The sequence below is a fragment of the Pseudochaenichthys georgianus genome, chromosome 23, assembly GCF_902827115.2.
Source record: "Pseudochaenichthys georgianus chromosome 23, fPseGeo1.2, whole genome shotgun sequence".
NCBI lineage: Eukaryota > Metazoa > Chordata > Actinopteri > Perciformes > Channichthyidae > Pseudochaenichthys > Pseudochaenichthys georgianus.
In genome coordinates, this window is record NC_047525.1 from 23747464 (window position 1) to 23765782 (window position 18319).

General features: G+C 40.7%; 1 protein-coding gene across 1 annotated transcript; it reads right to left on the reverse strand.

Moving 5' to 3' along the window:
• Nucleotides 1–637: 637 nt before the first annotated feature.
• lmod2b (leiomodin 2 (cardiac) b) lies at nucleotides 638–12655 on the reverse strand. Its single transcript, XM_034075273.2, has 6 exons — nucleotides 12074–12655; nucleotides 11314–11796; nucleotides 8269–8529; nucleotides 6501–6707; nucleotides 3915–4325; nucleotides 638–977 (listed from the first exon to the last, which is right to left on the reverse strand). Exons 1-6 carry the CDS (start codon nucleotides 12347–12349, stop codon nucleotides 951–953), a joined length of 1665 nt encoding a protein of 554 aa, XP_033931164.1. The 5' UTR covers nucleotides 12350–12655; the 3' UTR covers nucleotides 638–950.
• Nucleotides 12656–18319: the final 5664 nt, after the last annotated feature.

An 18319-nucleotide genomic window follows, 5' to 3' on the forward strand; every position in this document is an offset into this window, starting at 1 on the left:
CGGTTTCTGAAATGTACCTACCCCACCTTTAAGTGAATCCTAACTAACGAACCAGGTACGATGACTGTTGTACCTGGAGTCTGGTGACGTTGAATAAAGCGACTTCCCTTCCCTTCAGAAAACACTGTCTGATATCAGGGGACTTTTTTTAGGTGAGCCTTTTGGATAGGTGGCTAATATGTAACATTGTCGATGCCTCCGTCCACAGCAATGCTTCGGTTTCTGTGCCGGTGACAGACTTTAAGTATATTTAGCCCTAAGACAGATATTTCTATCGTGTCACAGTCTTGGTTTTTATTCATTATGTAGCGTCACCCAGTAGCTGCTCCAAATGTGATCTTGTGATGTGTGTCTCATCTCTGTCATAGCAGTGAGTGTCTATTCTCTCCCTTCACTCGTCCTGCTTTGTGAATTGTTCAAACGCAGCAAAAGCCGTGCTCTTACGCGCTCTGACAGGAGTGGGTGTATTGTGAGCGTGTCTCAGTGGGAATATGCATGAGTGCTGCTTGACCAGTAAGCTGACTCACTGATAATGAAGGGAAAAAACTCTGCTACATAACAGCAGCGTGACCCTTCTCTTTGAAATGGACCTCATCCAGAAACCAAAGAAGAAGACAGAACAGACACTGACAAGAAGTAATGTAAACACCAAATGGCTATATTAAGAAATGAATACATAATTCAACCAACAACATATTTACAATTTTACAAGAAAACATTGAATTTGAAAGCTTATCAATAAACAGGCACATTATTTCATTTCTATGCGTAAATAAGTAAAAAAAACAAACATGTAAAGTTATAACTGCAGTGCAAATTACCAGGAAATATATATTTTTTCATGAGTAAGAATTCAGTTTTTGTCTTCTTAGCATCCCATGTTGTGTTTCTATCCCTCCAGGGTCATCATTCGGCAGCATGGCATCCAACAGCCCTCTGTACGTCTTGTTTTATCGTAGGTGATGTTGGATTTCCACCTGGAAAATATCAATGCTCAGTTTCATACAGGAAATAAAATCAATCAATCAATCAATCATAGAGGATTATGGGTTTTATTGTCCACTTTTCATGGGCTGGTTTCTCCGTGGTGTAATCTGGCCAGACTCCAACTTTCCTCAGCTGTGAAATCTTCATTTTAACAGATCTTTAAGCATGTTAACAAAAAGATGTTAGTGTATGGGAGTCCATTTTTGACAATGGGATCGAAAAATATCTTGTTATTTATGCTGATCTCAAAATAATGAGACATTTTAAATTCATTATTTTGTTAAAGTTTCTCATAATTTTTGACAAATAAATATCTTGCAAGTCATTTTTAGGGAATAGGATTAGGGCCACATGTGACATTTTGTATTTTTAGATCTGACCAAAGGTACATTATTTTTCTTTAATTCTGACAAAAAAGAATTCTGACATTAAAGGTGGGGTAGGTAAGTTTGAGAAACCGGCTCGAGATCGCTAGAATTTGAAAATACACAACCGGAGAAAATCTGCCACTTCCTCACAGAGCCCCTCCTCCAACACACACGAACGCGCACATGACCAATGAGGGCACGAGATAAGTTTGTGCCCCGATGGAAGGCTGACAGGCAGGTAGGCCATCCAATTGGTTGTACTTTTTACAGTATTACGGCTTCCACAGACAACATTTTTTTATAGATTTGTTGTCAAAGCACTTCAGATATTCATTGCTATCGGGATGTTAAGAGCATTCCATGGAATATAACAAAAAGTGTATCTCGAGCCGGTTTCTGAAACTTACCCACCCCACCTTTAAGAAGAATAAGAATTTATAAAAGAAATAAAAATATATACATGTGGCCCTACAGTAATTGTCTTCCGTACATTTTTCAGAGAAAGTTTGTGAACATTTGTTGTCACATTTGGAAGATGCTAGGCTAGCTGTTTCCCTCTGTGTCCAGTCTTTATGCTATGCTAACGTACAGTAACCCGCCGATTGACATTCAAGCTGTTATTATTGTTTACCTAAAGCGAATTTTTGAGGAACCACTTTGTTTTAAACATAATCTTTTTAATATTATAATTCCTGGAATCCTCAGTGGGGTAAACACATGAAGTGTGTGTGGGCAGTTCTTGTTGCATACAGTGTTGTTGGTGTGTGTGCATGCTGTGGTCATATCTGTCTTTATCAACGTTTCAACGGTTTCTATAAATACCTTTACTAAGTGGCAGGAATTTCACAGCCAGGAGACCCCGGCATCTGAGGGCAGAGCTGATTTTCCACTCCAACAATACAACAAGCTTTCCTAAAGCTTCAGCCGGGGTAATACTTCACTCTCTTCACCAAGGTAACAGAGTTCAGATGCATTAGGCTTGCCTCACATTATTATTGGCTATATTTTGTATTTATATTTCCGAGAGCCAGAACATAACATGACTCTTCTCTCTACTTCAGTTTGCCTGTAGAGGTAATGCATCACCTGCTCGTAGACACTATGCATTACATTAATGCACACAATACGAACAATATCTTGTTAATGTGGGAAAAACTTCTGAAGCAATTGGTGTGTTTCTCAATGTCGAGTAAGGATGCTCCAGAGCCTTTTTTTTTATTTCAAGCACACTACGTCATCGAGTGGCGCCGAAGGACTGTTCCAATGTCCAGCATACTGGGAATTCTACCGAGCCCGGCGTACTTCGTTTGGAGAAATTTCAAGGCTGCACATGTGTAGACTCCGCGGTCTTAAAATCCCCCACAACTACTACGGACCAATTTCCCTAAATCTGTGGCGGAAAATGTAAGACGGGGCCTCTCATATGAAGCACACCTGCACACTTGCACACTTGCTCGCCTGTTCCACACTCCGTTTTCCGAATGCCAGGAAGTATTTTGGAGTTTTACGGAAGTATTCTTGCCTCGCCTCGCTTCTGAAGCAAGACGCTCAGAAGACATGTGCTACCAAGCAAGCGTACTCGAGATTGAGAAACACCCCTTGGTGTCAGGACTCAAAGAGAGACACGATGGAGAGCTGGAGCTTTGATGGCAAACACTGATGATTTATTTGGCGCTTCGGCCGGAAAATTCACAAGACATGTCATCTGGCATCTGACCACACGGATGATATGCCATAATCAATTCTGAAGAAACCGTCCTCTCGTAGAGGTTTTAACCGGTGGATGAGGGTAATCAACATTCTTCACTAGATAGTCTAAACACCTGGGAACACTGAATGACTTGCAGCAGAAGTTTATAAGCCTCGAAGATTTCACACCTTGGGTTCATCAAGCACCGAGAAGGAAGCGTTCCATATGTCCTCATAACAATAAACTATCTTTGACCGAGAGATGCCCTGTCATAAACTGGCAACAACAACAAATGGCTAAAGCAGCCCCCTCCGCACCACATACACCAAGGCAAATCCCTCGTTTGTGTAAACCTATACTTGGCAATAAACCTGTTATGACATCATAAAGTGGCCAAAATCTGATCAGCTCATTTTCAGACAGGTTTTTATAGAAATGGATCAAAAAGAGAGTGAATCTTTGTTCCTGAAACTTTCAGAGTCTCTTTCCACAGAGGGGACACATGTTGATGTAGAAGAGACATGAAGAAGGGGGGACACATGTTGATGTAGAAGAGACATGAAGAAGAGGGGACACATGTTGATGTAGAAGAGACATGAAGAAGAGGGGACACATGTTGATGTAGAAGAGACATGAAGAAGAGGGGACACATGTTGATGTAGAAGAGACATGAAGAAGAGGGGACACATGTTGATGTAGAAGAGACATGAAGAAGAGGGGACACATGTTGATGTAGAAGAGACATGGAGAAGAGGGGACACATGTTGATGTAGAAGAGACATGAAGAAGAGGGGACACATGTTGATGTAGAAGAGACATGAAGAAGTGGATTTTGCATAATAGGTGACCTTTAAACGTCCTCCACTCACCCGCTTCAGGCCGCTGCCGGTTCTGTTTCGGATGGACTCCATCAGCTGGTCGTGGGCGGACCTCATTGGTGTGGACGGCCGGCTGCCCTCCTCCCCCCTCCGCTCCGCCATCACTGGCCTCAGGGCGTTCTTCAGCTCCTTCAGGATGCTGCTCGTCTCCTCCTTCCCTTTCTTGCCTTTCTTACCCTTTGTCTTCTTCACCTTCTTGCCGCCCGCCTCGTGTGCCTTGATGACCTCCGCAATCATCCTGGTGGGTTTCTTCTTCTCCTGTGGCAGTGGAGGAGGAGGTGGAGGCGGAGGTGGTGGAGGAGGCGGAGGAGGAGTTTGTTTTTTAACCAGGTCGCTGCGGTTGAGTTTGGGTGAGGACCAAGGAGAGGCTCTGGGTGAGCTGTAAGGTGATGAGGTTCCTTTCTAGAGACAGAGAGAGGAACATGGATTATTACAAATGTATTTATAACTAAAAAAGGCTAATGTGCTGAAAGCGGTTGAAATGTGGCCAACAGGTGCAAATACGCTTCAAAAGCCCAAAAATGTTTAGGGAACATTCACAAATTTGACGAAACATGCGCTGTGTTTACTAGAAGATTTGGCATAAATGAAGCGCTGCAAGAAGCTCAAAACACGATGGAAACGGGGACACTAAAAAGTGATGCACACAGCTGGGACCGGAGCGCTTGTTGACATTCGGGGATTGTAAAGTTGGCCCTCTGTCACTGTCAATGGAAACGTACCGAAAATGTAAGTTTTACCGGTGTTAGAGCCAGTATTTTTGTTTTTATAAGAAAAGCCACCTAATTGTGACGTCTGTAGTCAACACACTATAAAAGACTACAATTCCCACGGTGCCTCCTCTAAAAAGTGACCTAAAAAGTGACCTGCTAGAAAGACGCCGTCGAGGCACAGTTTTTAACCGTCCAATTACCCTTTAAGTTATTAAGTTATATAAGCCTTATCAAGAAAGAAAGAATACCTAATTGTGTGTTATTTTATTTAAGTTTTGCCAATTTGTTTTTGAATATTGTAAAGACCTCATTTCTTTGTTGCATGTGTAAAAGCAAAAGGAGGCCTAGCAACTCTTCAGCTGTAAGTAACATAAAGGAAAGAAAACTAGTTAAAAATGTCTCTTTATTAAAGGGGACCTATCATGCAAAATGCACTCTTGTACGTCTTTTATACATGAATATGTGTCCCCGGTGTCAGGGAACTCACCAAGTGTCAGAAAACACAACCCTCTCTCTTTTCCTCCGTACAAAAATCTCTAAAAACGGGGCTGGAACGGATCTGATACAGACTGATCCAGATTTGAAAATAGTCTGATGTCAGTGAGGAGGAGCTCCGCCTATATGGCCAACTCTCCACCAATCAGGGGAATGAGAGGTTGCCGTGGCATGGTAACAGCACGGTAACAGCACGGTAACAGCACGGTAACAGCACGGTAACAGCACGGTAACAGCATGGTAACATGACCTCGTAACTCGGCCCCCTCCTTTGCAGTGGGGCGTGGTCAGCTGCAGCGCATGCAAAGACAGGGTGGAGGAGAGCAAAATAGAGCGAAATGAGGCATGGCTAAAATGCATGATCTGTTTGGTATTTTGAAAAAGAAAACGTATAAATATACCTTATATAGGTATGGCCCTACAATATATTATTCAAATATAGCATGATAGGTCTCCTTTAAGGCGAAAGAAAAACAAGGAAGGAAGCCACGACAACCGGCTTATTTCAACAATGTGATCGCAAAGCTACATCGTGTCTTCCCGTTTTGCCCCTAAATTATTCCCATCTCGCCCCTTCTCCATTTCGCCCCTTTCCCATCTCGCCACTTCGCCCCTTTCCCATCTCGCCCCTTTTTTACATTATGCCACATAAGAAATTATACTTGTTTTGCTTGGTCGTGGGTCTTCGGGGTAGGGTTATGGTTAGGGTTAGAGTTTATAGATCTAATGATGCATCCCAGGAAGCATTGCATGAAGTCTGTTGACCAATCAGAGGCTGTTGTTGGGGCTGCATGGGACAGGGTTCCACCTGTTAAAAATCTGCTCGAAGATTGTTGGTCCACCCTGTCAGAGACTCTATGACCTATCATAACAACCTAGTGAGGCTGTCCAACAACATCATCTCTGACCCAAACCATGTTCTGAACAGTGAGTATGAACTGCTACCATCTGATCGGAGATACAGGGTCCCACCATTCAATAAAGTCAGACTGAAGCATCCTTTGTGCATCAGTCAGTCCTCACAGTACACACAGAGCTGATCCCAGATCAGATGCCCGCTGAAGGCTCTCTGAGCAGCTTTTCTCTCACTGATTGTGCTGTTATGTTAAATGTTTGTTATTTGTGTTTCATGTATTGTGTCTGGATACTTGTCTGTTGATGTTGGACATGGAGCTGCTGTGACGCAAGTCAAATTTCAGACCTGATCTGACAAATAAAGTAATATCGTATCGTATCATAGGGTGCGAAATGGGAAAGGGCGAAATGGGAAGGGGCGAAATGGGAAGGGGCGAAATGGGAAGGGGCGAAATGGGAATAGATTGGGGGCAAAACGGGAAGGGGCGAAATGGGAATAAACAAAGCTACATACCAGTGCGTTGGTTCTGGGGTATCCGGCTCCCTCTGGCGCCCCCTGCTGCTGGAGTCTCTGCTCCTGAAGACGTTTCTGCCTCTGGCGGTCCTGGTTCCTGGTGAGGATCCCCGTCATGCTCATCCTGGGACCAGGGAGGTTGAACTGGTATCCCAGCTTGATCAAGGTGTTGTTTTCCCTCAGTATCTTCACCATCTCCATCTCTACCTGGAGGGGAGAAAGTTGAGTAAGCAAGAGTTGTTATCAGGGTTGGGAGGGTTACTTTAAAGGTCCCCTATTATACTGTTTTTCATCAATATATTATAGCTCTCAGATATATACAGAACATGTCTCTGAAGTGTTTGGCTCGAAACACCAAACAGATCATTGCAGCATTACCCATAATCCCCTCTGTTTCAGCCCTGTTTCCAAAGTGCTGATTCTCTGTCTGTTACTTTAGATGAAGATAAGGAGCCCCTCCCCACGCCCCTCTGAGAGACATTTGGTTACAAAGAACTCAATGGAGCTCTAGAGGAGATTCAGGTGATAAGGGGGGGGGGGGTTACCTTGTTGCTGATTGGCTAATGGTTACACAAGACAAAACATCGTTATGACATCATCAAGTGGCCAAAATCTGATCAGCTCATTTTCAGACAGGTTTTTATAGAAATGGATCAAAAAAAGAGAGAATATTTGTTCCTTTCAGAGGGGACACATGTTGATGTAGAAGAGACATGAAGAAGAAGGGACACATGTTGATGTAGAAGAGACATGAAGAAGAGGGGACACATGTTGATGTAGAAGAGACATGAAGAAGAGGGGACACATGTTGATGTAGAAGAGACATGGAGAAGAGGGGACACATGTTGATGTAGAAGAGACATGGAGAAGAGGGGACACATGTTGATGTAGAAGAGACATGAAGAAGAGGGGACACATGTTGATGTAGAAGAGACATGAAGAAGAGGGTACACATGTTGATGTAGAAGAGACATGGAGAAGAGGGGACACATGTTGATGTAGAAGAGACATGAAGAAGAGGGGACACATGTTGATGTAGAAGAGACATGAAGAAGAGGGGACACATGTTGATGTAGAGGAGACATGAAGAAGAGGGGACACATGTTGATGTAGAAGAGACATGGAGAAGAGGGTACACATGTTGATGTAGAAGAGACATGAAGAAGAGGGGACACATGTTGATGTAGAAGAGACATGAAGAAGAGGGTACACATGTTGATGTAGAAGAGACATGGAGAAGAGGGTACACATGTTGATGTAGAAGAGACATGAAGAAGAGGGGACGCATGTTGATGTAGAATAGACATGTAGAAGAGACATGAAGAAGAGGGTACACATGTTGATGTAGAAGAGACATGGAGAAGAGGGGACACGTGTTGATGTAGAAGAGACATGAAGAAGAGGGGACACATGTTGATGTAGAAGAGACATGAAGAAGAGGGGACACATGTTGATGTATTCCATTACAACTACTAGCACAATATAAAAGTAATGTAACCTGATTACTTTCCGTTACCTCAACGCAAATCAATTAAAGATAAATAAATGAGTGAGATGTTTTTTACTTCAGTGTATTTTGCGTAAGAACAATGCAACCTTAGAACAAATAAGAAACTCTTACATTTAGGAATAGTAGAGCTGACAACAACTGTTTTAGTGCATGTACATGTTATGGTACAGTTCATGAATGAATCCCTTTACATGTCACCTGTTCCTCCCTAACCTGCTTGTTATATTGAGACAAAATGGCAGGTAAAGGTGAACAGACCTGTCCTCCACACATGTGCCTCTGATTGTGGAAGCGAAGCTCGGTCAGGGTGTTGTTCCCAGGAAGAGCTTGAACCAGTGCCATCACGCCCTTCCCAGTCACATAGTTGGACTCTATATTCAGACTGGTGATGGACGAGTTCTCCCTCAACATCTTAGCAATGGCCAGAGCCGCAGGGTCATCAGCGTGAGTGTTCGCCAGACTGAAGACCCGGACGTGTGTGTTGGACCTCAGCGCTTCAGCAAATCGGATAAGGGTTTCCTAAAAAGTATAAAAAGAGTATCATCAAAGTTTTTTGCAAGAAACATATTTCCTATAGGACAATTTGAAACAAGGAGCTTTGAAAACTTGATAAATTGATAGTGTTAGGGCTATTGCGAAATACTTATTACTTGACCAGCATCAGAGGTGGGAAGTAGTGGAGTACAAATACTTAGTTACTGTACTTAAGAAAATTTTTCTGGTATCAGTACTTTCCTCCACAACGACTTTTTACTTGTACTTCTTACATGTTGAACTCAAATACCTGTACTTTCTACTTCTTACATGTTGAACCCAAATACCCGTACTTTCTACTTCTTACATGTTGAACTCAAATACCTGTACTTTCTACTTCTTACATGTTGAACTCAAATACCTGTACTTTCTACTTCTCACATGTTGAACACAAATACCTGTACTTTCTACTTCTTACATGTTGAACCCAAATACCCGTACTTTCTACTTCTTACATGTTGAACTCAAATACCTGTACTTTCTACTTCTTACATGTTGAACTCAAATACCTGTACTTTCTACTTCTCACATGTTGAACACAAATACCTGTACTTTCTACTTCTTACATGTTGAACTCAAATACCTGTACTTTCTACTTCTCACATGTTGAACACAAATACCTGTACTTTCTACTTCTTACATGTTGAACTCAAATACCTGTACTTTCTACTTCTTACATGTTGAACCCAAATACCTGTACTTTCTACTTCTCACATGTTGAACACAAATACCTGTACTTTATACTTCTTACATGTTGACCACAAATACCTGTACTTTCTACTTCATACATGTTGAACTCAAATACCTGTACTTTCTACTTCTTACATGTTGAACTCAAATACCTGTACTTTCTACTTCTCACACTTTGAACACAAATACCTGTACTTTATACTTCTTACATGTTGACCACAAATACCTGTACTTTCTACTTCTCACATGTTGAACACAAATACCTGTACTTTCTACTTCTCACACTTTGAACACAAATACCTGTACTTTCTACTTCTTACATGTTGAACACAAATACCTGTACTTTCTACTTCTTACATGTTGAACTCAAATACCTGTACTTTCTACTTCTCTCATGTTGAACTCAAACACCTGTACTTTCTACTTCTTACATGTTGAACTCAAATACCTGTACTTTCTACTTCTTACATGTTGAACTCAAATACCTGTACTTTCTACTTCTCTCATGTTGAACTCAAACACCTGTACTTTCTACTTCTTACATGTTGAACTCAAATACCTGTACTTTCTACTTCTTACATGTTGAACTCAAATACCTGTACTTTCTACTTCTCACATGTTGAACTCAAATACCTGTACTTTCTACTTCTTACATGTTGAACTCAAATACCTGTACTTTCTACTTCTCTCATGTTGAACTCAAATACCTGTACTTTCTACTTCTTACATGTTGAACTCAAATACCTGTACTTTCTACTTCTCACATGTTGAACTCAAATACCTGTACTTTCTACTTCTTACATGTTGAACTCAAATACCTGTACTTTCTACTTCTCTCATGTTGAACTCAAACACCTGTACTTTCTACTTCTTACATGTTGAACTCAAATACCTGTACTTTCTACTTCTTACATGTTGAACTCAAATACCTGTACTTTCTACTTCTCACATGTTGAACTCAAATACCTGTACTTTCTACTTCTCTCATGTTGAACTCAAACACCTGTACTTTCTACTTCTTACATGTTGAACTCAAATACCTGTACTTCCTACTTCTCTCATTTCCTAAACAGCTGGTTCCTTTAGTCTGAATGTGTGTTTGGTGCGTGATCATTATTCTTTAGAGTCATTGCGTGCCTATTGATTTGAACACGATCCGTGTCTCCATCACTTCCTGGTCTTCTCTAAAGAAGAGGGACCAATGGAAACGTTGTCATGTTGCCGTTGTTCAGCATGGAAACATTCATTAGCTAACAATGACATTATTGTTCTATTAATATAAAGGGAGGTCAGGTACTCTTTAAAACAGCTGCTCGCTATGGGTACTTTCTACTGAAGTACACTTCAAAGCCTCTTTTCTTTGACTTGAGTCAAGAAGTTTAGTCAGTACTTCTACTTTCACCAGAGTATTTTTAAACACAAGTATCTGTACTTCTACTTGCCATCTCTGATCAGCATTCAAACCTCCAGATCTTACTGAAACAGACTCCTTGTCAAAGCTGTGGACGCCATTATGTTGGTAATTTTCCAATCATAATATGTGGGCTTTGCCAAAGATGTAACTATGCTATCAGTTACACAACCGTGACAAGATGCCCGGTTCTAAAAATAAGCTGGTGTACAACCAAACGTTACTCAACAGCAAAGACCAGGATGCTAGGAAGCTCAACATACACTTTAAATCTCAAAGCTAAATTAGAAACAGGGGATCATGGGAAATGTTAAAGGTTTTGTTGGAGCTATATATTGCGTTATGTCATTTAATGGTTCGAGATTTGTTTGCTGTTATTGTTTATATATTGGAGACAGGTGTTGGTGGGATTAGCGCACCATTACAGGCACATGTTTTATTTACCAAAGTGAAACAAGCATGCCATAGAAAAGGCACAGGGCAATTAATTATTGGAAACGTGATAATTGTACTTTTGGAGGATATTGGATCAACAAATATATTTACGAAACAAGCCTCGGATCATTCCCTGCGTAAGAAGGAAGTTATATTTTTTGATTTCATTTCTGTCTCATTTCTTTGATTTTCGTTTGTTTACATCAGTGAATTTCTCCTGTCTGCATTCGTACCTGAGAGATATCATCAATGTTGTTCAGATTGACCTCCGTGAGTTCAGGGCTGTTGTTCAAAGCTTGTTGAAGAGCTTCATCAACAACGGTGGGGTTTCCGGGGGCGTTGGGGTCGGGAGGGGGAGGAGTCAGTCTAATAGGCTCCGCCCTCTGTGGCCTCAGTAGCATTGGGGCTGAACTCAGCGCCCCAAAATCCTTTGAGGGTTCAGGCTCAGATTTTTTATTCTGTTCCTCCTCTTCATCTTCATCTTCTTCTTCTTCCTCCTCCTCCTCCTCATCTTCTTCCTCCTCCTCTGTTACAGCTTCTTCCTCTTCCTCACTTTCTATTTCTTCTTCTTCTTCTTCTTCATCTTCTTCTTCTTCATCCGGCTCCTCCTCTAATTCCTCTTCCTTCTCCTTCTTGTCTTCTTTCTCGTTTTCAACATCTTTTTCATCCTCTTCCCCGCTGTTTTCTTCGGTCACACAGTCCTCTTGTTCTTCATCCTGTATTTTGATCACATTTTGTTAGTGTTTCAAATGCAAAGCTGTACCTTTTAGTTTTCTTAAAGACATGTATATTATTGAGCTAAATGACCGCATATGTTTTTTTGAAGAAACAGTGGAAGAAAGTTATTAATTTCCTCTTATTTCCCCTTTAAATTGCTTCTTACTTTTTAAAGTATTTTGTCTTGGTTTCCATCTGATACGCCTTCAAACAAGCCGTTCAGGCCTCTAGCACATTGTAGAAATGCCAAGCTATTCTTATTAAACATCTACTGACCGGTTTGGGGCTTCCTCCAGCTATCTCGTCCTCCAATATTCTCTGGGTCTCGTTTTCCCAATACTTCATGAGGGCCTCTCTGCTGAAGGTGCCCGTCGGGGTCTTGTCCGTCTGGTCTTTCTGTCTGAGTCCTATGGGCACGTTGGCGTCAGGATCGATGTCCACGAGCTCCTTTTCCAACTCGGCCAGCTCTTCAGGGCTGAGGGAAGCCAGAAGCTCGTCTTCATCGACATCTTCGTACTTACTCAACTCTCTGCGGTACCCGAAAAAACTCATGGCCGGAGCGTTTGAACCGCAGAAACACTAGAGTTGTACGTTACTGAATCCCAAAATGAACGAGATGTGTCGAGAGTCCAACAAAAGGTCCAACGTGAGTTAGCTATCCACGGTCATAAGAGGTCCAGTCCAGGTGAATGGTTCTGAGGGAAGTACGTACTCACACCAGTCTGAACCGGATCTATCCTGGCCTCTCGTACTGCTATGAGTGTGTTGTGTGTGTCCTCTCCTCTGCTGTCTAATCTCTCCAGCTGCCGTCCTGGCCTTAAGAGAGGGATCAGAGGGGAACGTACCAAAGTGTGGGCCCCATGATGCAGCGTCTTTTTTGGGAGGCACTCCTCCGAGAGCCACAAAAAGCATGTGAGCTCAGAGACTGTGGCCTGTCAACGTAGCTGTCTGTCACCACAGCATGAGTGGCTTTGTTCAGGGCCAAAAAAGAACAACTGGACACAACAGAAGAGAACGATAAACAGAGATAAGCTATCGCCCAAATACTCAATGTATATCTCCTGTTGTTGTTGTTGTCAGTTGATCTGGATGATTTTAAAACTGCCAGATATACATTTCGAGGATGGAACAAAGAAGATATCTAGGATTGAAGGGTTTATTTATGTTTTGTTACTTTAGGATTAAGGTTTGGTTGAGATATGTACGTTTCTTTCTTCTTCCCCCCTAACTTGTTAGCATTCTGTTCATTTAGTAGATTTTGACATGAGAGGCACATCCAAAACTAAAATAAGGCCCTAAGCTCCAGTACATTAATTCAGCTTCTAGGATTTTTAGCCTAGCTAGCAGTTTGACGATGCAACACAGTCTCACGGCATTTCGAGTTATAGTCACAAAGTGAATCTATTGATTTCGTGATCCCAAACATGATTTTAAAAGCAATGTAAATAATATCAACTTAGAAGGAAAAAGAGATTACAAGAAATACAGATTTCAGTATTCTGACACAGAACGATTAGAAGCAGTGTATTTCTATTGGTAGCATGTTTCGTGCCTGCACCAAATAATAACAGATTAGAAGGAAAAAAAGATTTTAAAAATACAGATTTCAGTATTCTGAGGCTCTGAGCCATTTCTTTTCCTCGCGGACGGCAAAAAAACTCCGAAATTATACTATTTAAAGTAAAAGGGTTAGGGTTAGGGTTAGGGTAAGATATTGAGTAATAAAACGTTTTTATGAACCCCACAGCTTCTGGTCTTCCAAGACCCGACCGGACAAAAAGACGTGGTGCAGGCACGAAACATACTACCAATAGAAATACATTAATTTTTTTATTTTTCTGTGTGACACGAAAAAAAATGTTGGTGAACACGAATCAATAGATGGAATGAATTTCGTGATTATAACACGAAATGCCGTGGGACTGGGTTGGACGATGGCCTGTCACATTACATTAGGGTTAGTTAGCTAATGTTAGCATGCTAACACACTAGACTCAGATGGTAAACGTTGTGAACATTACACCTACTTAACGTGAGCATGTTAGCATCTTCATAGACAGAGATGTGAAGATGATGTCACTAGCATTTAGCTTCAAGCAGGCTACAGCTTCAGAGGACTGCTAGCATGGTGGTTGACTGTTGTTTAAATGCTTCAACGTTATTTGATGCTTCAAATGGATAGCAGTGGGAGAATTATGACCTGTGTTGCATTAAAGAATTTGTGATGTAAATAAGCTTGACTTTAGGATTAAATCTGTCACATGTTCCCCTTTTTATCAATTGTATGTCTGGTTGAGTGCCAATTGACTCAACCTGTATTTAGAGAATGCAAACCTTTCTGCTGTGAGGTTATATGTCTCTTAAACACATCAACACTTTCACATGCAAACATATGTGGCCCACCGTCACCATCGCCACAGATCATTCAATCTGGCACAGAGATCTTATACAATAACAGGAGTTCTGCTGATATTATTAAGGGCTTTAAACAGCTCATATTTCTGTTGTGCTAATCTGCTGTTGAGTGACTAGTTGTTGTTAGAGCCAGACCCAGCATGGAATAAGAGCACAAAAACCCTGTAGTTTACATTTCACTCAGTAAACACCACAGTTGTTCCAGTATTTGTTACCATAAATAGTTTATTGCAAAATGACTTCTTAAACATATGTGTAAGAGACAATACTATGTAAAAGGTCATTTTTCTAATACACAATATAATCACGTTTAGCCAGTACAAAGTGAGGTGTTTTCACTTAACCTCCTAATTAGACTTCTTCTCAGGACTGCGTCTGATTGCACCTGTTAAGGCGGGACGTCTCACTTCTAAATGGTTCTGATTGGTTGCCGAGTTCCCTGCCTGTATATTCTCTTTGAGCTGAGGTCTAGTAAGCATGAATTGAAAACACCTGTGTGAGTGGAAAGTGCATTTAGGGCCCTATCCGAATTACCAGCTGTTTCGTTGCTCTCTTGCAGACATGTTATCAACATTTTCTTTTCGTCTGCACTTTTTAAGCTCTTATGCGTAAAAAGGTCAAGGTAAACAAGGTATGGGACATGGGTGAACAGCCTGGTATATGAAATGCACACAGACACATTGACATTAGGGGTTCAATATAAAGAAACACATACGTTTATTGAAATTATAGCACATGCTATATTACACACCTATTTCATTCGTCTTTTTCTTGATAAGTTTTTTTTTGTAAAAACTGTCACTAACCTTCAGGTCGAATCTGTAAAACATAAAATAAAAACCTGCTATTGGACAGATTTAAAAAAAAAAATCCAGACAGACCAATCCAACAAGTAAATTAAAGCCATGTGTGTCCTTGTAAAAAATTACCTTCTTTGTGATTTTCTTTCTGGATATTCCCGGCCTTTCCTAACACCTTATTAAATTATTATTTGTTATCTATCATGGTGTGAGGAAGCGCACACACTCCCTCACTAACATGTTGGTCTTAACTATTTGTTTGTTAAGAAAGGTAGTACATGTTTGTTCTGAGTTGCCTTTATTTCAGTTAAAGTTATAAAAACAGTTTACATAGACAAACTAATAAAATGCATCTAAATTCGTTTGTCAGTCTGTAAAACACACAAGCACCAAGTAATCACCATTTCCTTTGTTCAGACCTGGAGGCCATCTTGTCCCAGTGCTCAAAGAGGGAGCACGCCTCCAAAGTACTCCTTATATGTGCCACATGAGTAGGCGGAGTCTTGGACGCGATTGGTCAGGGAAATGTGTGATTTTATGAGTGTCAATTAAGTTAAAAACTATCCGTTTTAAGCAGACCTTGTTGTTGTTTAAGATATCATATTTATAGCGATGCAATAATGAATTTACTTAAGCCTTTAGGGTTTTATTAAAGGTAGACAACAGTGTTTAATTTTGTATTTAAGCCTTCACTCTGCTTTTAGAACCATGACCTGATTGGCCAGGTTGGAGTGGGAAGGCGGGCCGTCTCCTATAAATGTGGTTGGGAAGAGAGGGGAAGGGCATTCGTTTTTGTTCCTTGCTGGTGAATGCAGCACCAGGCATGCAGTTTGTGTTTCTGTGGAATAATGTGGAAGGCTAAGAATAAAACGCCTGTTTATTTTTGCAAGAAAACCCTCTCTCCACGTATCGTTCTTTCACCTGCACCTCACATCGTAACACATGGCCATTAATCAATCGTCTTTTAACAAAGACAGAATGTGCTATGTCAATGCAAAATAAGAAGACTCAATAAAGAAAGAAAACATTTAACTTTTCAAACATAGGCAAGGCAAGGCAAGTTTATTTATATAGCACTTTTCAACGCAAGGTAATTCAAAGTGCTTTACAAAAAAAAATGAAAGACATTAAGCATAAAAAAAGAAAAGCTAATAAAATAAACATTAAGGAAAAATACATGGATAAAAGTTACAGTGCAGTTTAAGATATGAATAGTTCAATTAAACATTACAAGAAAAAGTACATGGATAAAAGTTACAATGCAGTTTAAGATATGAATAGTTCAATTAAACATTACAAGAAAAAGTACATGGATAAAAGTTACAGTGCAGTTTAAGATATGAATAGTTCAATTAAAAGCAGCGACAAAAAGAAAAGTCTTCAGCCTGGATTTAAAAGTAGTAAGAGTTGCAGCGGACCTGCAGGTTTACATTACATTACATAGGAAGTAATATTATTTTCTGACACTTAAAGGAAGTGGTATACAGGCCTTCAGAGAAAATGCATTCCCATTTCATATATTTTGAGAAAAGTGTTTCCATCACACAGATCAAAAGTGTTTCACAGAGAGGTGGCCCTAGAGGTCGTTCTCTCTGTAGGTCAGGTAGCTCTTTAGTCTCGGAGGATAATGGAAAGCAGATTCAGGGTCATTCAGCATCCCGAGGGTCATGTGACCTCTGATTAGAAGTCGACTGAAGTGCTGCAGAGATGTCGGCCTGCCTGGAGACACAGAAACAACAACAAGCCTCCAGTTACACATTCGTATCCATGGCTAAACATCCTGGACAGATTTAAAGTTTTACTCAGTTTGTCAGATATCTCCTCCCACTCGGGCGTCTTCTCCAGGTTCGCTTGATGACAGGACAGATGTTGACCGACGTAGTCCAAGAGTTTCCTTACAAAGCTACCGACATCTGCGAGCCACGGCACAGAGACAAACTCACAGAATGGAAAAAGACAGAAATCAGGGAAGTTGTTTATTGAATGTTTTTGTTTTGTTGGCTCATTGATGGGTTGCATGCACCGAAAAAACTGAAATGTTGACTTGAATTAAATGTATTAGGTCAACAGATTTCACATAACTGTATTAGCTTAGTTGAAAGCAATACATATTTTGTATTTAAACTAGGGCTGTCAAACGATTAAAATCTTTAATCAGATTAATCACAGTTTAAAAATTAATTAATCATGATTAATCACCATTCGAACTATGTCCAAAATATGCCATTTATTTATGTATATTGTTGTGGGAATGGAAAGATAAATGAAAGAAGGCGGATATATCAATTTAACATACAGTATGTATGTTTATTATAACATTGTTCTGCATGTCAAAATGAAAGACAACCCACACACCTATCAATCATCAAACCGTGGGGTCTTAATTCATTACGTGTTGATTTCTATCGACGGGGGAGTACTTCAGGAAAGTCGACAGAGGGGGGGGGGGCTAGTGGAGTACTTCGTGACCAGGGAGTAGGGCTGCAGTCGGATAGTTTAAAAATCAGCTCCTAAATTCTAACCCTATCGTCTATTCCTTGACCTCTGAGTGAAACGTCACGGGGTTAAGGGATAGTGGATAGGAGAATTCAAAAGGACTTAGGAGAAGAGACTGCGGTACTTTAGAGAATTCTAATGCACTTTCACTATCCGACGTGTTTATGATGCGCCAGCGGACGTCATTGTGTGCGTCTGCTGCTGTGGGGAAACTATGGAAACCACAGTTTTCTATACAGCGGACTACAACATGGATGTTCAATAAGAACGAGGGACTCATCTAGAGACTCTGCACCGTGCTCTGAAGCTGCTGCTTTGCTTTATGAACGTGGACAACAGAGAAACATATTCTTCATGACCAAAGTTGGAATTGAAATACAAAAGGAAAGTGAAACTTATGCTCGTCACCCTCTCCCTCCGGTCCACATTAATACTAATGATCCCAATAGGCCTACGTATGATTGTATGAACTAAAAATCTTAAAATCAATACAGATGTATTTATTATAAACGTTAGTCCTTAACATCTATCACTGTGTATATCACCATTCAAACATCTTTTAAAAGTTGAACAAACCCCACACAGCTCAGTAAAGACTGAAATGTTGACTTTATTTGATCATTTCAGTGAAAACTAACGTTCATATTTCTCTTTTTGATTATAATACTGATGAACGTTCAAAACAAAGCACTTTGGCAACTTACCACCTATGTTTTAAAATGCTTAATAAGCACCGTAACTTTCATGATATCATTTCTCCGTCATAATCGGTTGTTTCCGTGAACGGCCGACTGTTGAGTGACGGCAAATG